The sequence below is a fragment of the Scyliorhinus canicula genome, chromosome 3, assembly GCF_902713615.1.
Source record: "Scyliorhinus canicula chromosome 3, sScyCan1.1, whole genome shotgun sequence".
Lineage (NCBI taxonomy): Eukaryota > Metazoa > Chordata > Chondrichthyes > Carcharhiniformes > Scyliorhinidae > Scyliorhinus > Scyliorhinus canicula.
The window spans coordinates 221,995,981-222,018,363 of NC_052148.1; the positions used below are offsets into that span (position 1 = coordinate 221,995,981).

At 46.8% G+C, this 22,383-nt stretch overlaps 1 protein-coding gene across 1 annotated transcript in view; it reads left to right on the plus strand.

Moving 5' to 3' along the window:
- The window catches only part of gucy1b1 (guanylate cyclase 1 soluble subunit beta 1), a 107,091-nt gene that overhangs the window by 25,601 nt on the left and 59,107 nt on the right, over window positions 1–22,383 (plus strand). The window contains 2 exon segments of the mRNA XM_038792288.1: window positions 3,527–3,645; window positions 12,746–12,943. Of these exon segments, the coding sequence (XP_038648216.1) occupies window positions 3,527–3,645; window positions 12,746–12,943 (317 nt within the window).

Consider the following 22,383-nt stretch of genomic DNA (forward strand, 5'->3'; position numbering starts at 1 on the left):
TCTACGACTTTATTCCTCTGGGGCATTAGTTCTCACTTTCCGACATTCTGGGTCATTAGCTTTTAACTTATACTTACTGTTCTACTAGAAATCTCAAAATCCCAGCATAATTTTAAGGAGACTGATCTTCCATCTGTACCACCTGGAAACTTATTGGCTGGGATTCTCCGACCCCGCGCCGGGTCGCAGAATCGCGCCACGCCGCCCCGACGCCGGCTCGCCGATTCTTCTGCGGCGATTCTCGGGCGCCTGTGGGATTGCCGCCGCGCAGGTCGGGGGCTGTTGAAAGTGCCCACCCCCCGGCGATTCTCCGGGCCTCTATGTGCCGAGTGCCTGCCGAGTTTGGCCGAATCCCGTCGGTGTGGGTTACGTATGGTCCCACCTGGCGGGAACTCGGAGTTCTGTCTGTGGAGGCCGTCCTGGTTGGGGGGGGGGGGGGGGGGTTGGGGGCAGAGAGAGAGAGAGATCCAACCCCGGCCGGGCCTCCACGGTGGCCTGGCAAACGATTGGAGCCTACCGATCGGCGGGCCGGCTAGTTCTGTGGGAGGCTATGTTCCTCCCTGCCGGGCCCCTGTCGGGCTCCGCTCTACTGCCCGGGGGCTGGCGCGGAGACGGGAGCTCATGTACATGTGCGAACTCGCGCCAGCCATGGCGCACCATCTTTCGGGTGCTGTACTAGCCCCCTTGGAAGGGGTGGAAACCTACCAGTTGAGACCTGTTGACGCCAGAGTGGCCCGTGCCGCTTTTCACGCCGGCGTCAGAACTTGGCCGCGGGATTGGAGAATCCCGGACATTGTCTCCAGCACCTGGGGAACATTAATATCAGGGCTGTTGAGTTTTGAGATGATAATGATGTATGCTTTGTTTTCAGCAGTAGAGAGGCAGGAGTGAAGCTTTGCTACATTTATAAAGTGAAAGGAAGGGTTCAAAGTACCTCTGATCTCGCCTGACTTGTGCAGCATTGCTCTACTCTTCCTCCAAGTAAATCAGCTTGGCAGAGACTAATCAGCAAATCCATTGGTTGTAGAAATAGCATCTACAGCCAAATTACAAAGTTTTGAGAAAACTCAAGCAATAGTAGTTTAAAGCAAAGCCACAATGAAATTACAAGATTTCCCCTACCCCTCCCCAAAAGCCAAAAGAAACATTTATCTTTAAAATCTGGGCTATCGGTCCCCTGCCTAAAGGTCTACCCGTGGCCCTCTTCGTGTTGTGTTCTAAGCACACTGGAAAAATGTCATCTACCAGAAAACCACCACTGACCCCTTTGAACAATTTAACGAAGCTCCTACTTGGATGAGAGGTCGGGTTTGATCACAACTTACTTAGGAGTGGTTAATACTTCAGTCAGAATTCAGTGTATTTCTTTTTTTTTGACTTCACAATATACTATCTGTGCTGAAATTGGGGCATAAAGAATTATGATCTTGCAATGAAGTCATCTGTACAGATCATCTCCATTTTATTTAGATTAAGTTACAATGGTGACTTCTGTGTGGATTTAAAACTGAGAGCACAGGGAGTCTAGGACGTATGCCAATATTTTTATATAATTAACAGTGACTCATCAGTTTAAGGATTGATGCAGTAAGTCATGACTTAAAGTTGACATTCCATAGCATTACCATCCTGAATCCCTCAGTGTCAACATCCTAGGATTGACATTGATCAGGAACTGAACTGGTCTATTGTGCAAATACTGTGCTACAAGAGCAAGTCAGAGGCTTGGAATTCTGTGGCGAGTTACTCACCTCCTGACTCTTCAAATCCTGCAAACCATCTACAAGGCAGATGGAATACTCCCCACTTGCCCAGATGAGTGCAGCTCCAACAACACTCAAGAAGCTTTATACCATTCAGGACAAAATAGCTTACTCGATTGGCACCCCTTACACAAACATCCACCACGAATACACTGTGGCAGTGGTGTGTACCGAGATGCACCGCAGCAACTCGGCAAACTTTCTTCGACAGCACCTTCCAAAGCCGCAAACGCTACCACCTTGGAGGACAAGAACAGCAAATGCTGGGAACAACACCAGTTGCAAGTCTTCCTACAAGTCACACACCATCCTGTCTATATTGTTGCTCATTCACCGTAGCTGGGTCAAAATCCTGAAACTCCCTCCCTAGCAGCACTGGAGGCATACCTACATCACATGGACTGTAGCAGTCTGAGAAGGTGCCTCACCAAAATTTTCTCAAGGCAATTGGGGATGGGCAATAAATACTGACCGAGCCAGTGATGCTCACATCCTGAGAGCAGAACAAAAGCTGCTGATATGTTCTTGAAAATCACGATTTCAAGCAAATCAAGTTTTCTTATTAAAACTATATGTAAAAGCTGTAGATGGTTCTGTAGGGCCTTCTTCATCAGAAAAAAATAGAAACATTGTACCCTTTCAGTTGAAATATTTAAAATTGCTAAATTTCTTTCTTGGTAAATTAAATAACTTATAAAATAAAATGAAAAATATAAAATAAGTATGGTAACTTTCTACTTATAGTATCTCCCATGAGCTACCAATTCTGCTCATCTTACTTCTTGTTCTCTTACCCTGCTGATACCGTGACTTGTGGCCTCACCATCTCCCTAACCCACCCTCTCGCTGAACGTCCCGCTCCCTGACTCTCCTGCTCATCGCTTCCCTCTCCTATCTCAGTGCATGAGGACTCTGGAGGAGCGAGGTGGGAGAAACGGCTTTGACTTGCAGGTGGTGATTTCTCTTAAAGGGCTTGTGATCAGATTCCAGGATCTTCCCCGTCTCCACTTGCATGTGATTGGTGGAAAAGGAGCAGCTCATGGTCGTGCTGGTGGTGGTGAGGCAAGGCAAAGCCTGGTCAGGGTAACACAAGACTTCATTGCCCAAATTCTTCCCAATCTCCAAAGTGACACGTTCTGATTTTCTCCCTGCCCCACCATGAGTGATTATTTGTCAATAATTACTTTGATCTTCTTGTCTCTCAAATTGTGGAACCAAGAATAATTCAGATCCAATATGTGTGTCTTTAACATTGGGATACATTTGAAGGGAGAGGGCATTTAGTGAGATTGGAATTGAAAGTAACTTATGGGCATTAGGAAGTGTTTTTCTTATACTATTGCCTTTCTTACTTTTGAGCTCTTTTTTTGATTTATCGTACAATACATGTTATTGGCTTGAAGTTCAAGCTCCATTTCCATAATGGAGGGGCTGGTTTAGCACAGGGCTAAATAGCTGACTTTTAAAGCAGACCAAGGCAGGCCAGCAGCGCGGGTTCAATTCCCGTATCAGCCTCCCCGAACAGGCGGTGGCCTGTGGTGACTAGGGGCTTTTCACAGTAACTTCATTTGAAGCATATTTCTGACAATAAGCGATTTTCATTTCATAAGGTGCATTTTTGATTTGTAAATAATCTTGTGCAGATGTTGTTACCCACAAACACTTTCAAGTTATATGAATATTTAAAACTGTTGAGCAGAACAAAACATTAGAGATATTTGAAATGAGGTCTGACAGAATGTTTTATGATTCATCCTTCACAGAAATCAATGCTGGCGAAATTCTGCAGATGTTTGGAAAGATGTTTTTTGAATTCTGTCAAGAATCTGGCTATGATACAATTCTTCGTGTTCTGGGCTCCAATGTTAGAGAGTTTCTGCAGGTAAATATGTTTATGGTAGTAAATGCTCCATATTTCAGTTTATATGGATGTATACAAATTACTAAATAGCTGCATAGTTGAAATGTTCAATAGTTAAACTTATTCATAGACTAAAAAATATGCTATGCCAAATTGAAATATGTGACGATTGCTTGGAGAGTCACACAGCAAATAATGAGGACATTCAGTTCATCATACCTGTGCTAACTTTATCAAAGAGCTATACAATTAGTTACATTAAGTGCAGCCTGATTAGATGGAATCAAGAAAATTATTTGAACCAGTTATTCCTACCTTCAGTTATACTCAGCTTTGCAAATACACTTGTCTTCAATACCTTTTCTTCTCAGGATGTCATTGACTAGATTTGAGGGAATATGTAAGACTGAATAAAAGCTTTATTAATCAAGGACTGGCTCGGTGTGAAGTTAGTGCTGACTGATAAGTGTTTGCTTTTGGGTAACTGTATGGAAACCAGAAGAGTTGATTTTTCCTGCAGTCTCAAACTGATATGCACAGAACCACAAGACACATGTCTTAAATATAGCCAATTTGGCACTAAGTTAGCTCATTGAGTATTGCCACTGTGTTTCCCGTTTTCCAAAGGTAGTGACTAAATCTGAGCCAATAGAAGGGAAGGGAGCAGCTGGTGAGTCTTATCATTTTTAAAGTTAAATTTATTAATATCGGCAAAGTTTATTAGTAGTAGCAAGGTTTATTACCTAATATATAGATAAAATAATGGCAGGATTCCTCCGATTACTAGCTTGCATAGCCTTCATTATGTGCAAATTCCAGTGTGCATCCCATGTCCTGGATAACCATTTGTGCAGCAAGGATTGTCTGTTGTAACGGCTGTTGAACTCCAGGTTTTGGATTTTGAGCAGCAGCTAGCGTTGCTGCAGTACATTCATGAGTTTGAGAGCTTTGTGGTAACACATGAATAGGTGTGGCGACCCGGCACCATGTAAGTATGCAGGCGAGAGGGAATTGCCACCAGATGACTACGAAGAAACAGCAGGTAATGCAGGAATCCTCTGTGTGCATCCCACTCTCCAACCAGTATTCAGTTCTTAACACAAATGAGAAGTGATGGTTCATTGGGGGAGTGCAGTGAGAGCCATGGCTCAAGGGTGGCTTAGCTGTCCTGGGGTGAGGCACAAAGAAGACAAAGAGAAATAGTGATAGGAGATTCAATAGTTAGGCGAGTAGGCAGACATATCTCCAACCGCAGATGTGAATCCAGGATTGTATGTTGCCCTCTTGGTGCCAGGGTCAAGGATACAATTGAATGGCTACAGAGCACCCTGAGGGTGAACAGCCAGCAATGCTACCAATGACATCAACGGAAAGAGGGATATGGCCCTCGAGTGACAATATAGGAAGCTATGTGGGAAATTATGAAGCAGAATTTCAAAAGTACTAATGCCCAGATTACTGCCAGTATCACATGCAAGTGAATGTGGAAATAGAAGAATAAAGCAGATGAATATGTTGTTGGAAAGATGGTAAAGTAGGGAGGGCTTCAGATTCCTGGGATATTGGGCCGGCTCTGGAGGAGGTGGGACCTATACAGGCCAGACGGGTTGCATCGAATCAAAGTTGAGAAATAGTTCTTTATGAGGCAATTTGCTGGTGCTTTTGGAGAGGATTTAAACTAACTTGGCAGGTGAGTAAAAATCAGGAGGCAATATCAGAGAGGAATATCAAATCCACACAGAATACTTGGAGAGATAGATAGAACCTCGCCAGGAAATAGTAAATTATTCGATGGGTTCAAAGTTACAGAAAAAGTAATTCTAAATCAGAGTTACTGTGCATGCATCGAATACACAGAGTGTGGTAAATAAGATTGGCACACGCAGGTGACTCTCCTGAGGAAGGAGCAATGCTCCGAAAGCTAGTGTTTGAAACAAACCTCTTGGACTTTAACCTGGTGTTGTAAGACTTCTTACTGTGCTCACCCCAGTCCAACGCCAGCATCTCCACATCATCGCTTATTTTAGTGTCATCTTCAAATTTGGCTATAGTACCTTCTATCCCTGCACCCATGTTATGAATATAGATTGTAAATAGTTAGGGCCCAATGACCAATCCCTGTGGCACACCACTAATTACAGCTTGCCAACCAAAAAGAGACCCATTTATTCCCATTCTCTACTTTCCGTTGGTTAGCCAAGCTAATATATTACCCCCAACTCTGTGGGATCTTATATTGTGTATTAACCTTTGTGTGGCACCTTATCAGATGCCTTGCGGAAGTTCAGATACACGACATCCACAGGACCCCCATTATCCACTTTACTTGTTACATCTTCAAAGAACTCTAGAAAATTAGACAAACATGATTTACCCTTGATAAAACCATGCTGACTCTGATGGATTGGATTTTGACTTTGACTGTCCCATTGCTACTTCCTTAATAATGGATTCCAACAATTTCCCAATGACAAAGGTGAAACTAACTGGTCTATAGTTTCCTACTTTCTGCCTTTCTTCCTTTTTGAACAGGGGTATTACGTTAGCCGTTATGCAATCCACTACAACCTTTCCAGATCCAATGAATTTTGGATTATTATAACCAATGCCTCCCCTATATCTGCTGCCATTTCTTTAAGACCCTAGGATGTAGGTTATCGGGCCTGAGGGACTTGTCCGCTTTTAATACCAATAGTTTGTTCAGTACATTTTCCCTAGTGATGGCGAGTGTTTTACGTTCCTCCATTTCAACAACCTCTGCATTACCTGTTACTATTGGGATGATTCTAGTGTCCAAAACTGTAAAATACTGAAGCGAAACATTCATGTAGCATCTCTGCCATTTCTGTATTCCCCACTATTAACTTCACAGTCTTGGGACCAACATTGGCTTTAGCTACCCTCTTCCTTTTTATATACTTAAATAATCCTTTGCTGTCTGTCTTTTATATTTTACAGTAGATTTCTTTCATAATTTACCTTTGCTCTTTTTATTACTTTTTTAATAACTTTTTCATTCAGAACTGGGGCAAATGCGACATGCTAAATGGTCTCCTCCTTTGCTGTGGCAATTGTTGATCCTGTGATTAATGAAGTGCTTTTGTATGATTGAGCTCAAGCGCCATTGTTGGAACAGAGCACAAATAATATTGGGCAAGATTCAGCGGCCTTGTTGCTCCTGGCTGGGTGTCGGGATAAGGCTGTGGAATCTCGCGAGAGGCCTCTAATGAGATTTGCGAACTTGAAACGTCTCTCGAGTTTCAACATAATTCATTTAAATATGCGTTCGCCGGATTCACGCGGCACTGGGACTCACTGACTGCGTCTGGGAGACCTTGACAGGGTGGCGTTTCGTGGACAAACATGCACCAGGCATAACGACACCTGGGAGGGTGGGTGGGGAGTCTGACAGTTCATTAGAGACCTCCGTGTGGTCGGAGACTCCCTCTGTCACCCATGCACCTTGGTACTGCCAAGGTACCAGGGGCACTGTTATAGTGTCAGACTGGAGTGCTAAGGTGCTAGGTTGGCACTGCCAGGGATTGGCCCCTGGGAGGGCCTTGCCAGGTATAGGGTGGGTGATGATGCATATCGTAAACAGCAGTTTGTGCATTTCTTCAAGGGTTCCACCAATCTTCTGTGGAAGATCAGGAGAACCCTTTGGAAGTTCCAAGTGTATGATTGATGTTGTCACACAAATTTCAAACTTCTCCAATGTTTTGTCAAAGACTAGCCCATTTGTTTCTCTATAACTATGTATATCAAGTTAGGTACTGAACCATGTTATTGGGCAGGATTCTCCATTTTGGGCGACTGGGGAGCACAAATCAGCAGGCGATTCCCAATCCTCAGCCATGCACACCCCACTGTTCCCCCCCCCCCCACACCAGCGACCCCCCTCCCCACAGAGACCCCTTAAATTAAGAGACCCCCCCCCCCCACGGATCCCCCAGATGAGAGAGCCTTGTCAGGAAGCACCTCAGAAGAGAGACCCCGGGCAAGATTCTCTAACCCCGGGCTGGGTCGGAGAATCGCTGGAGGGTGGGGGGCGATTCACGCGACGCTGATTCTCCGGTGACTGCGCGGGATGGGCCGAGTGGCTGCCGAGTCCCGCCGCCGTTCACATGTGGTCCTACCGGCAGGACCTCGGGGTCAATCCAGCAGAGGGCGGCCTGGTGGGGGGAAGGGGGAATCCAACCCCAGGGGGGGTGGCTCCACCGTGGCCTGGCCCGCGATTGGGGCCTACTGATCGGCGGGCTGGCTAATCCTGGTGGGGCCTTTTACTCCGCGGCGGGCCCCTGTAGCATAGGCAGACCCGCGCCGCCTATTTGACGCTGGTATCGGCAGCTGGAGCTGCGTGAGCCGGGGGGGGCCGACACCTCCGGATCTGATCCCTGGCGCGGGCAGCCTGACATCTGGGCACCCTGGCATTGCCAGGGTGCCCAGGTGGCAGTGCCAATGTATCAGGCAGTGGCAAGGTGCACGGGTGCCAGCGGGCATGCCAGGGTACCACCTTGCCCAGAGCCCGATCACTCGGTGGCCTCCAATGGTCTGGGGAACCCCGCCAGGTGCCGTCACGTTAGATCTCGCGAAGCGTTCCGGTGGTCGCAAATCACGTCCGATGCCTCTCGCAAGATTTGTTGCGTCACCGAATCGGGCGCGACATGGCTGTTTAATCGTGTCCAGTGTTCATGCAAATTGTGGTTTGGTTGTGTTCGATGAAACGTGCTCCAAAAGATATTGCAATTACAAACTATACCTAAATGCTGGAAACAGGCATTTTATAGTAAAGCATATTGGAAACATTCATTTTGCATTACATACTGTTTTATATTCTAAAGTTCAAAATAAATTACTGACGTTATTCATGGGAGTCATGAAAACTGATGACAATCTCCCTAGTCACACTTTTGCCGTTTTTAAACTCAATAGCAGCCTTTTTTAAGTTAATACAGGCCTCTCTGTAATAATTAGTTGTTTTGGTGTTTTATCGAGCCATGGAATCATCCAACACAGAAGGAAGCCATTCAGCCCATGTTTACCAATTATTCCTATGCGCTTGTTTCTTCCCCCCAGGCCCTGCAAATTTGAGTGTCTTCATCGACTAAATGTAGTTGCTGCCAACCGTAGCTCAGTTGGTAAAAGTTTTGGTTCAGATTTCAGTCCAGAGATTTGAGCACCAAATCTCAGCTGACATTCCAATGTAATAGTGAAGGAGTGCTGCACTGTCAGATTGGAATTAAAATGAAGTAGTTTCTTTTTATTAAGTGGGCAATGAAGATCCAATTTTGAAGAAGAGCAAGGGAGTTCTCTGGGCCAATATTTATGCCTCAGTCAACAACACTAAGCCAGAATACCTGGTCATGAGCACTGTGAGTGGAACCATGCCGTGCGTAAATTGGCTGCAGTATTTGCTACCTCACAACGGTGGCTATACTTCAAAGCCCTTAATTGGTTGTGAAGAGCTATGAGGCATCCTGGGATCATAAAAAGCACTGCATAAATAAACTCTTTTTCAATAAATAAATTAAAATTCAGGGCTGTTAGTCACTCGTTAGCACAACCTAAATCAGAAAATGAGACATGGTGATTAAATTCTAATTGATTGTGAATAAGGAAGTGGCGAGGGGTCCCAATTCCATGTTGATGTCACGAGCACCTCTGTGTCACGCAGCTGTACTTTCTTTGGTGGAGGACCATAACTTGCAGAAGTTTCTGTGGATGAGATTGCCCCTGCAGCCTTTTTGTGTTAAGAGGATAGAGGGACAGAAGGAAATGGTCGTAAGACGAAACTCAGTGAAAACAAGTCTTGCCTCAAATCCAACTTCATACACCCGGAGTATGCCACTGTTCTACCCTCCCATAGTGAGGAATTCAAGGACCAGTGCCTTCGGAAGGAGCAGCAGAGAAAATAAAATTCACAAGTTGCTAAAATTAGCCCTAGTCAGGGTAAAATGGAACCAAAGTTTGACACAAAAGCTTATCATAGAGCAGTTGGGGTAGAATCTTACCATATTTTATCAAAGTGTCATGGTCAGACCGAAAACTGGGGTGTAGCTCTCTATCTGTACAGACCAGTTTTCGCTCCAGATCATGAGACTCTTTAAAGAAAAAACAGCTGGGCGTGGTTTACACCGTCACTGGCAAGGCAGGGTCTGATCGAAATGGCAGCTGGTTCCACAGTGATCGGGGCACCATCTTTAAAGGACGCCTCAAAGAACTGAGTGGAACCACACCTCCAGCGCGGAGGTATTGGGGCTCCCTACCATTTCTGGACAACCATCGGGGGCTCCAAATACCCTGGATAATCATCGGGGGCTCACCACCACTTCCTGGACAATCATCAGGGACATCCCACTTCAGAAGTATTTCCAACATTCCCCTCCCTCAGTCCACCCTCCTCCCCTCTCCCCCACCACTACACATAAATGGAAACACCCCCACCCATGCATCTCCCCTGGCACTGCCTCCCGACACAGGTCAGCACCGCCAGATTGGCACTGCGCCAACATTACAATGCCAGCCTGGCATGATACTGCCACTGAAAATGTCCCTCTCACCTGGGGGTTATACTTACCTTTGCAGCCCTGGAGAGATCTGCTTAACTGATTCAAGTTTTTAAAAAGCTGTTGTAAGTGACATTGGCAAGGTTTGAATATTCAGTGATGGGGTATCATGTGGCGGGGGTGGGGACGACTGGGTAATCATATTAAAATTTATTCAAAGACATGAAAATGAGATTTGCGCCCTTTTTGGGTGAGAAACTCGTGACGTCACTAGCGGGTGGCAGAGAAAATCAGGAAACGCAATATCTCTAGACTTCCCCCTCACGTCACTGTTCCCGTAACAGCCTCCCCGAACAGGCGCCGGAATGTGGCGACTAGGGGCTTTTCACAGTAACTTCATTTGAAGCCTACTTGTGACAATAAGCGATTTTCATTTCATTTTCATTTCATTTGTTCTCTCTCATGCTGAATATTGGCTGAAAAATTCCTCCTTAATCTTTAAGGAGGAGCTGCTTCAGGTATAGGCTGTGCATCATTCATCAATAGGAAAAGGCAGGGGAACCAAAGCCAAGGCTCATTAGATAATGAGGCAGATAGAGAATGTTGTTAAAAAGCAAATAACAGGCGTTTGATGCATGTCAGTGAAATCATTTACCGTCATATAAATAGATTGGGGGACAATGAAGGTGATGATGAAAATGAAGATATATGCTTGGAGGCACAGGAAAAAGCTACAATATTTAATGCGTATATTGTACTGGTGTTTACTAAGGAAGAAGGTTTTGACAAATTATCAATCGGGGTGAGAATTGATGGGCAGGTGGGTACATCACTTGGCCCGGAAGGCTTGCATCCCAGGTTACTAAAGGAAGTAGGGGTGGCGATTGCAACAGCTCTTGCAATGATCTTGCGATCATCCAGTATGAGGGATGCATGCTGGCAGAAGGCGGACGCATACCTAATTGCACAGTTCTGAACAGTGGGCGTTGCAGGTTTTTATGCATAGACCTTTGAAGGTAACGGGACAAATTGAGAGAGTGGTTAGAAATGCAAAAGGAATCTTGGCCTTCATCAAGCTATTGAGCTGGGAAGTTTTGCAGAGCTTGTATAAAGTTCTGATTAGGTATTGCTTCCAGTTCAGGTCATCTTGTTTTAGGAAAGATGCCCTTGAGAGAGATTAGGACTTGGCTGGCGGCCAATGAACTGGCTCAGAAGGCAGGGCTTTGCCGATACCTGGTGGTGACTGGTTCTGACTTCTCTGAAATGTTCTTCAGAGCCATGAGGTTCCATTTTTACTTTGAGTTTGAATTCTGGCAGCAGAGGTGAAAGATCCCAGCTGATTTTCTCCAGAAAAATGAAGGTTAAGTCTCTGTTTTAAAAGATCCAGCCAACTCTTTCTCTCCATTAAGCCTGTGAATGTTTGATTCCTGAAAATAGATTCTGGAGGAAACCCCATGAGCTGAGAGCGAAGTCTGAAGAAACAAAGCCTCTGTCACTCCAGGAATGGTGTTATTTTTCATAAATTTAGAGTACCCAATTATTTTTTTACAATGAAGGGGCAATTTAGCATGGCCAATCCACCTACCCTGCACATCTTTGGGCTGTGGGGGGGGGGGGGGACCCACGCAAACACGGGGAGAATGTGCAAACTCCACACGGACAGTGACCCAGAGCCGGGATCGAACCTGGGACCTCGGTGCCATGGGCAGCAGGGCTAATCCACCGTGCCACCATGCCTGCCGCAACACTGGAGGCTTTAAACCTCACTCATACCAGGAAGAACTGCACTGAAGAAATCCTCAACTGATCCTTTTTGCCCTTGATCCTTATTATTTTCATCTCTTTCCACCTTTCTGTGTGTTTCTGTCTTGTGTGGGTGGGTAGAGGGTGGGACAGTTGTAGGGGGAGGGGTAGAAGTAGGTTATCTTGCCGTAAATCCGTTCTAATCGTTGCATATTCCATCTTTATTTCTGTTATAAATAAACATTAATTGTGTTTCAACTTACAAACCTGGTGACTGTAAATTATTGGCTGCCATGGGCCAAAGGTTTCAGGAATTTTATACAAATTATTGGTTAATTCATTAGTGTTGGACTCTACGGTCTGTGGGGCTGGAGTTGACCGCACTCTAGACCAAGATACGTAACAAAAGGTGAGGGTGCAGATTGAAGATTCTGGGCAAGAGATGTCGGTGAGATATGAGGAAGAACATTTTTATGCAGCATTTGTTAATAGGTCTTGCTGCCTGAGACATGTTGGTAACAGAGACAATCAATAATTTCAAGAGAAAATTAGATAGGCACACGAAGGAAATAATAATTTGGGGCGACAAGGACCGAGTGGGGATATGGGACTAACTGAGCTGCTTGACAGAGGATTGACATGGACACGATGGACTTAATGTTCTTCTTCTGTACCATAATAGCTATGACTTTGACTGTGTGACTCAATATGAAGTCTGTAGGGGAAAAAGTAATGTGGATGTTGGAAGCTTGTGGCTTAGCTTTCAGTTTGCAATGATGGTTTCAACATGTGTTAGAGATCGAGCATATTGTTTCAAAATGCTTTGATGAATGTTAAGGAAATAAATGGTTAATCTTTTTCTCCCCCCCCAGAACCTAGATGCTTTACATGATCACCTGGCTACAATCTACCCTGGGATGCGTGCACCATCATTCCGATGTACAGATGCAGATAAAGGGAAAGGTCTTCTTTTACATTATTATTCTGAAAGGGAAGGCTTACAGGATATTGTAATTGGAATAATTAAGACAGTTTCACAACAGCTTCATGGCACTGAAATAGATATGAAGGTAAGATAATATTTAGAATTTTAATAATAAATGTTAGAAAATCGGAGACATCAAATAAATGTCTCCTTGATCTATAGGATTAAATAATTTATCACTTTGTTTCATTTATCTTTTTGAATTTAAGTTTTTTCTTAATTATTTCATTGTTTCAATATATTTATTGCTCGTCGATATATTGTAAACGTTTGTGGCTGACATTACAACATATGCTCTCTGGGTAGTTGGGAGGAATGGCTTGGATTTGGCATCCTGACGGTCATTTGACATGGCTTATCTCTTTCTTACGTGTTCTTACCTAGGCCATTACGTAGCTATTTCCCAGGAATATTTTGCCTTGATGTTTCATGTCTACTGGAATGATATCGGACTCAATAACTAATCTTTTCACCAACACCACAAGTGTATTGTGATTGCAGTATGGTAAATTTACTGGATGCATTGCCGAGCACAACCATGGGAGCACCATCGATACAAGATCTGTCGCTAAAGATGAAAATGCTGTAAAAACACAGATCAGTCAAAATTCATAGATGGAATAGACAAATTTATGTTTCCTCTATGTTATAACCCGTACGAGATTTACAGGATTGGAGCAATCGGTCTCACCTGCTAAGCGGGTGAGCAGCCCTAGATCATTCATGTTTAAGTTCTGTGTAAAGTTGGCCCGGTATGGAACCGGCTGGGAACCTGATGTGTATTAGAAATACTGATGTATTGTAATAAACCAAGTTTTCTTTCCACTAACTCAGTTGGGACTCATTTGTAGTCGACAAAACATTATGAGCTCTTCATCAGCCCTGTATTCTGAAGAAAGGCTTCTATACAAAACATAAACTTGTCTGTTCTCTCATAGATGCCAATGAACCAACATGCGTTTTCAGCATTTTCTTTCTTGTTTCAGATTTTCAGTTTGCAGGCTTTTGGACCCCAGTATTACTGGGCAATGGGGTAACGTGTGCGCAAAACTGATAGTGGGCAATAGCCGGGGTCATTGAAGCCTTGTTAATTAAAAAATATATATATTTTTATTAAAGCTTTTTTCCAACCAGGATTTTTACATAACAAAAAGAAAAACAATAAATGCAAAATATTTAACAAAACGAGGTGGCTGCTATCATTATACAAAGCGAAAATACGCGTTATATCCACAAGTCCCCCCACCTGCCAGAATTCTTTAAGCGCCGGGCATGCCCAGAACATGCGGACATGGTTCGTAGGACTCCCTGCACATCTCGCTCACCTGTCCTCTACCCCAAAAAACTTGCTCATTCTTGCCGTCGTCATGTGAGCCCAGTGCACCACCTTAAATTGAATCAAACTGAGCCTGGCGCATGATGCGGACGAATTCACCCTGCCCAGGGCATCAGCCCACAGGCCCTCATCCAGCTCCTCACCCAGCTCCTCCTCCCACTTGCCCTTCAGCTCCTACACTGAGGCTTCTTCCGCCTCCTGCAGCTCCTGATATTTGTCCGACATCTTCCCCTCTCCTACCCAGATGCCAGACACCACCCTGTCCTGTATTCTTTGAGGGGGTAACAGCGGAAATGTCCCCACCTGTTTCTTGAGCAAGTCCAGAACCTGGAGATATCTGAAAGCATTTTGCGGGGGCAGGTCGAACTTCTCCTCCAGCGCCTGCACACTGGGGAAAGTCACATCTATAAACAGGTCCCCCATCCTTCTAATGCCTGCCCTATACCAGCCTTGTAACCCCCCATCTATCCTGCCCGGAAAAACTCTGTGGTTGTTCCGCATCGGGGTCCAAACTGAGGCCCCCTCCTCCTTCCTGTGCCTCCTCCACTCCCCAGACCTTCAGTGCCGCCGTCACCACCGGGCTTGTGGTGTATCGTGCCGGCGAGAACGGCAGCGGTGACGTTACTAGTGCCCTTAGGCTGGTGCCTTTGAATGACGCCGCCTCTAGCCGCCCCCACGCCGACACCTCCTCCATTACCCACTTCCTAATCATAGCCACATTCGGCGTCCAATAGTAGCTGCAGAGGTTCGACAGTGCCAACCCCCCCCCCCCCCCCCCCCCCCCCCCCCCCCGCCCCACACAAATTCCGTGATAATCCTGTTCACCTGCTTGAAAAAGGATTTGGGGATGAAAATGGGGGGGGGGCAATGAAAAACGAACAAGAATCTGGGAAGAACTGTCATCTTCACAGTCTGCATTCTTCCCGCCAGGGAAAGCGGGAGCATGTCCCACCTTTTGAAGTCTCCCTCCATCTGCTCGACAAGCCGAGATAGATTGAGCCTGTGGAGGGCATCCGTTAAAGGTTCTGAGCAGGAATGGGCTCAGTAGCTCCGAGAACTTCTTATAAAATTCTACAGGGAAGCCATCCGGACCCGGGGCCTTGCCCGACTGCATACTTGCTAGGCCCCTAACTATCTCCTCCAACTCAATCGGGGCTCCCAGTCCCTCCAGCCGCTCCTCATCCACCCTTGGGAACCTCAGCCGATCCATAAATTGCTTCATCCCTTCCCCTCCCCTCGGGAGTTCAGACTTAAAGAGCTTCCCATAGAACTCCTTGAAGACTTCATTGATCCTCTCTGGGCTCAACACCGTGTTACCTTCCTTATCCCGCACTCCCCCGATCTCCCTGGCCATCTCCCTCCTGCCCCTTTCACTTTCCTCAACTGTGCCTCCGACTTCCCCGTGGTCAGCAGATCAAACTCCGCCTGTAATTTCCGGCGCTCCTTTAGCAGCACCCTCTCGGAGGCCTCCGTGTACCTCCTGTCCACCCTAAGTATGTCTCCCACCAACCTCTCCCCCTCCGCCCTCTCCCTCTTCTCTCTGTGGGACCTAATAGTGATTAACTCCCCTCTGATGACCGCCTTCATAGCCTCCTAAACTGCTGCCGCTGTTATCTCTCCCATGTCATTCGGTGTCACATAGTTCTGAATGCTCCTCCTTATCCGCCCACACACCTCTTCATCCGCCAGTAGCCCCACATCCAGTCTCCAGAGAGGGCACTGTCCCCGCTCCGCCCCCAGTCGCAGGTCCACCCAATGCGGGGCATGGTCCAAGACCGCAATGGCCGAATACTCAGCCCCCTCCACCCTCGGGATTAACGCCCTGCTCAGCACAAAAAAGTCAATCCGCGAGTAGACTTTATGGACGTGGGAGAAAAAGGAGAACTCCTTCGCCCTTGGCCACCCAAATCTCCACGGGTCCACGCCCCCCATCTGATCCATGAACTCCCACAGGGCCCTGGCCGCCGCTGGCCTCTTTCCCGACCTGGACTTAGACCGGTCCAACGTCGGGTCCAAGACAGTATTGAAGTCGCCCCCCCCCCCCCCCCCCCCCCCCCCCCCCCCCCCCCCGCCCACCATAATCAAGTTACTTGACTCCAGGTCCGGGATCTTACCCAGCACGCGCCTCATGAATTCCGCATTATCCCAGTTCGGGGCATACACGTTCACCAACACCACCCGGGCCCCCTGTAACTTGCCACTCACCATTATGTACCTACCCCCCTTGTCCGCCACGATGCTCCCTTCAAACGCCACCCATTTACTCACCACAATTGCCACCCCTCTGGTCTTTGAGTCTAGCCCCGAGAACATGCGAGACCTCTTGACCGGCCCATTCCCTGCCGACTAGCCAGCTCCCTTTTTCGGCCAGCCACGTGCCCGCGTCCCCCGCTCACACCAGCCCCCCCGCCGGAGGCCCCCCAGGCCGACTCTCCATCTATCCCCAACAACTGGCTCCCCGTCAGTCAGCAAAGCAGCAGCCCTCCCCCCTCCAGCAACACACCCCCCCCCACCCCCCCGCCAAGCACCCGCTTAGCACTGATTTTCCCCCCATTGCGCTTCTGTAAGTCAGCTGACCCATGCTGACCCCGGCCGCTCCCGCCTCTATCTCCAAACTTACTATTGTCTCCTCTTCCGAGCCCCCCATTCCCCCCTCCCCCGCAGGGTAAGAAGGCAAGTGCCGGCCGGATCCTTCCCAAGCGCCGGATAAGACAGCCCGGGCGTCACCCCGCCCCCTGAAACAAAAAACAAGAACAGAAGCAAACAAGCTTAAATTCTACAAATAGTCTTACACCAGGCCAACCCCCGGTTACACCTCCCCGCCAACACGTTTCACCCATGTGCAGCTGCCCCTTAGTTCAAGTCCAGCTTTTCATGTCTAATAAATGTCCACGCCTCATCCGGCGTATCAAAATAATGGTGCCTGTCCTGGTACGTTACCCAAAGTCTCACCAGGTGCAGGAGCCCAAACTTCACCCCTTTGCTGTGGAGGTCCGCCTTGGCCCGGTTGAACCCCGCACGTCTCCTCGCCAGCTCAGCTCCCAAGTCCTGGTAAATGCGAATCTCGCCGTTCTCCCACTTACTGCCCCGCTCCTTCTTTGCCCAACGCAGGACCCGCTCCCTGTCTGTGAAGCGGTGGAACCTTATCACCATCACCCTCAGTGGTTCGTTCTCCCTCGGCTTCCTGGCGAGGATCCAATGTGCCCCATCCAGCTCCAAGGGCCGCGGGAAGGCCCCCGCGCCCATCAGCGTCCCCAGCATCGTAGTCACATACGTGCTCGAGTCCGCCCCCTCTGCACCTTTAGGGAGGCCCAGGATCCGCAGATTGTAACTCCGAGACCTGTATTCGAGGTCATCCAGCCTCTCCTGCCATCTCTTGTGTAAGGCCTCGTGCACCTCCACACTGACCGCCAGGCCCAGGATCACGTCCTCGTTCTCCTCAGACACCTTCCTCTCCACCTCGCCTTCTCCTGTGCCTTCTGGGTCTCCACCATCTTTTCCATGGAGGCCTTCATAGGGGCCAGCATCTCCGATTTTAGCTCCGCAGAACAGCTCTTCAAGAAGTCCTGCTGCTCTCAGGCCCACTGGGCCCATGCTTCTCGATCCGCGCCGGCTGCCATTTTGTTCTCCCGGGCCCGCTCTGTTTCTCTCCATACAGCACCAGGGGGAACCTCTCCAGCATCCGTTCCCATGCCGGTACCTGCCCTTCAAGTGCCGCCGCCGCCCCATTAAACGGCCCAAAATCCCTGTCCCGGCAGGAGCTGCCGTGTGTGCGGCCTAGCTGGTCATGGTCACTACCGGAAGTCACCGAAGCCTTGTTAACCTTTAAGGAAAGGTTTAGTTCAAATGATTCACTACAGAATCCTGCCTTACACCTGGTCAACTTGGTGTGTGTTCAGAGGAGCAAAAATTAATGGCAGGTGACTACAGGCAGGGTCCCAGTGTGATGGGCCTGCCATCCCGAAGGATTAAATCTATGGGCATCCCTGAAATGCCATGGGAATTTTTTCAGTCAATTTCAACTAATCCAAAATGGAATGAATAGCTATTTTGGTGGTGGTGGTGGGGGGGGGGGGGGGGCACGGTGACACATTGGTTAGTCCTGCTGCCTCACAGTGCCAGGGATCCGGTTTTGAATCCGGCCGTGTGTGACTGTGTGAAATTTGCACGTTCTCCCCGTGTTTGCGTGGGTTTCCTCCGGGTGCCCTGGTTTCCTCCCACAGTCCAAAGATGTGCAGCTAAGGTGGATTGGCCATGATCAATACGTGGGGTTATGGGGATAGGGTGGGGGTCTGGGCCTATGTCCAGTGCTCTATTGGAAGGTGGTGCAGGCTCGATGGGATGAATGGCCTCCTTCTGCGCTAGAGGGGTCCTATGATTCTCCAAATCCTCTAATGAAACTGCATTGTAAGGTCAGCAAAAATCCATTTATATCTTACATCAATTTTGCAAAATATGTTTTGATCAATCTTCAACCAAAGTTACGGTGGTTGATAAAGAGATTCCCTTGGAAATTCCATCTTATACTTCTGTAGATTTGGCTCTCTTTCACTGAGTAGAAATGAATGTTTGTTGATTATTGTATGCCAGGAATTTGAGTCTGGTTATAAATGCACCGTTGACAAGGAACATCCATCTCGAAACGTTAGCTCCCTTTTCTCTCCATAGATGCTGTCAGACCATCTGAAATTGTCCCGTTTTTGTGTAGAAATACACCTTGGTTCTTTTAGGAAAATAGATTCTCAGTGGGTCACCAAGTCTGAAGACACATGTGTTGTGGTGGACTTCTTCCAACTAGCGACAGGAGACCCAGGGATAGATTACAATAGTTTATTCATGATTCAAGCATGGAGGGAACTACCCCAGAGAAACCACTGGAGTAGCACTTTCCTTTAATATACCTCTAACACAGCTCTCTAATGCACCAATCACTGGGAGAGCATTCTAATGCAACTCTCAGCTCCAAGTCACCGATACAGACTGGTTATACAGTTAGTACATGCAATATTGTTTTAAAATTCTGATCGTGCTTATGTTGATTTCTTATTAAACTTTCACCCAAAAGTGTGTTTGTGATCTTATGACTAGGAACTGTCTGTTTCTCCTAATAAATAAACTACCTTGCTGGCGGCTTCTGCTGATATTAAGACCTTGATATATAGCATTTGGCTAGCATGTGAATTTACTCTAAAGCAGGCATGTTCGATCTATCCCAACTTTTACTCAATCTATTAATTCTCTCTTACATTTCCCCCTTTAGGCCCTTGGCCTAGCCCAAGGTAGCCAACTTCCTTTTCCATTAAGCCCTCTTCTCACAAAAAATGTTTCGATATAATTGAAGCAGTGCAATTCCAAAATAAAGCAGTGATAACACATGATTGCAGTATAATTTGGGCAGGACGGCAGCATAGTGGTTAGGACTATGGCTTCACAGCGCCAGGGTCCCAGGTTTGATTCCTGCTTGGGTCACTGTCCCAAGCAGGAATCGAGCCTGCTCCGCCATTCAATGAGATCATGGCTGATCTTTTGTGGACTCAGCTCCACTTTCCGGCCTGATTACCATAACCCTTAATCCCTTTATTCTTCAAAAAACTATCTATCTTTACCTAAAAAACATTTAATGAAGGAGCCTCAACTGCTTCACTGGGCAAGGAATTCCACAGATTCACAACCCTTTGGGTGAAGAAGTTCCTCCTAAACTCAGTCCTAAATCTACTTCCCCTTATTTTGAGGCTATATCCCCTAGTTCTGCTTTCACCCGCCAGTGGAAACAACGTGCCCGCATCTATCCTATCTATTCCCTTCATGACTCTGCACAGACAGTGACCCAATCTGGGAATCGAACCTGGGTCCCTTGTGCTGTGAAGCCTCAGTGCTAACCACTGTGCTACCGTGACACAACTGTTGGAGCTTCAACTGTTGTTTGTGGGAGAGAGTTCCAAACCTCTACCACCCTTTGAGTGGAGAAGTGTTCCTAACATCGCTCCGAAACGGTCTGGTCCTAATTTTTAGATTATACTCCCTAGTTTTAGAATCTCTAACCAGTGGAAATAGTTTATCCTTATCAACCCTGTCTTTTCCTGTTAATATCTTGAAGAATTCAATCAGATCACCCCTCCACCGAGTAAACTCCAGCGAATACAGGCCTAATCTTTTATTTATCAGGCCTACTTAACGCCTGCAGTCCAGGTATCATTTTTATAAACCTACATTGCACTCCCTCCATGGCCAGTATATCCTTCCTAAGACGTTGTGCCCAGAACTGCTCATGGTATATCAGGTGGGGTCTAACTAGGGTTTTGCATAACTGAAGCATACCGTCTGTGGCTTTATACTCCAATCCTCTAGCTATAAAGGGCAGCATTCCGTTAGCCTTTCTGATTATTTTCTGCACTTGTGGCACTTCAAAGCTCTATGCACCTGAACCCCCAAATCTCTTTGGACATCCACTGTACTTGAACTCTTCGCATTTAGAAAGTACCCTGCTCTATCCTTTTTTGGTCCAAAATGGATAACCTCACACTTGCTTACATTGATTTCCATCTGCCACAATTTTGCCCATTCACCTAGTCAGTTAATATCTCCTTACAAATTTGTGCTATCATGTAGATGACTAAACATTTTGTGCTATCATCTAGACTGAATAAAAGCTAAAGAAAAAGCATAGACAGTGGCGAGACAGTGGGAAGCCAGAGGATTGGGAAGCCTTTAAAAGCGAGCAGAGGACAACTAAAAAAGCAATAAGGGGGGAAAAGATGAAGTGTGATTGCAAGCTAGCTGGTAATAAAAGGAAGATAGGAAGAGTTTTTTTTCAATATATAAAAGGTAAGATAGAGGCAAAAATAGACATTGGACCACTGGAAAATGTGGCTGGAGAAGTAATAGTAGGAAACAAAGAAATGGCAGATGACCTGAATAGTTACTTTGCATCAATTTTCACGGTGGAAGACACCAGTGGGATGCCAGAGCACCAAGAGAACCAGGGGGCAGAGGTGAGTGCAGTGACAGAAGGTTCTGGGGAAACCGAAAGGTCTGAAGGTGGATAAATCACCTGGACCAGATGGACTACACCCCAGGTCTCTAAAAGAGATAGCTGAGGAGATTGTGGAGACATTGGTAATGATCTTTCAGAAATCACTGGAGACAGGAAGAGTCCCAGAGGACTGAAAAGTAGCTAATGTAGCGGCACTGTTTAAGAAGGGAGGGAGCCTACGGCGCTGAGGACCCAGGTTCGAATCCCGACCCTGGGTCACTGTCTGTGTGGAGTTTGCACATTCTCCCTGTGTCTGCGTGGGTTTCACCCCCACAACTCAATGATGTGCAGGTTAGGTGGATTGGCCATGCTAAATTGCACCTTAATTGGAAAAAATAATTGGGTACTCTAAATTTATTTTAAAAACAATTATAAAAAAAAGAAGGGAGGGAGGCAGAAGACGGGAAATTATAGGCCGGTTAGCCTGGCTTTGGCCATTGGTAAGATTTCAGAGACCATTATTAAAGATGAGATCGCGGAGCACTTGGAAGTGCATGATAAAATAGGACTGAGTCAGCACGGCTTCGTCAAGGGGCGGTCATGTCTGACAAATCTGTGAGAGTTCTTTGAGGAACTAACAAGGAAATTAGACAAAGGAGAACCAGTGGACGTGATTTATTTAGATTTCCAGAAGGCCTTTGACAAGGTGCCACACAGGAGACTGTTAAAGTTAAGAGCCCATGGTGTTAAGGGTAAGATCCTGGCATGGATGGAGGATTGGCTGACTGGCAGAAGGCAGACAGTGGGGATAAAGGGGTCTTTTTCAGGATGGCAGCCGGTGACTAGTGGTGTACCTCGGGGGTCGGTGCTGGCACCACAACTGTTCACAATATACATTAATGATCTGGAGGAAGGAACTGAAGGCACTGTTGCTAAGTTTGCAGATGATACAAAGATCTGTAGAGGGGCTGGTAGTATTGAGGGAGCAGGTGGGCTGCAGAAGGACTTTGACAGGCTAGGAGAGTGGGCAAGAAGGGGCAGATGAAATACAATGTGGAAAAGTGTGAGGTTTATGCACTTTGGAAGGAGAAATGGAGGCATACACTATTTTCTAAATGGGAAGATGCTTTGGAATTCAGAAGCACAAAGGGATTTGGGAGTCCTTGTTCATGATTCTCTTAAGGTTAACGTGCAGGTTCAGTCAGTAGTTAGGAAG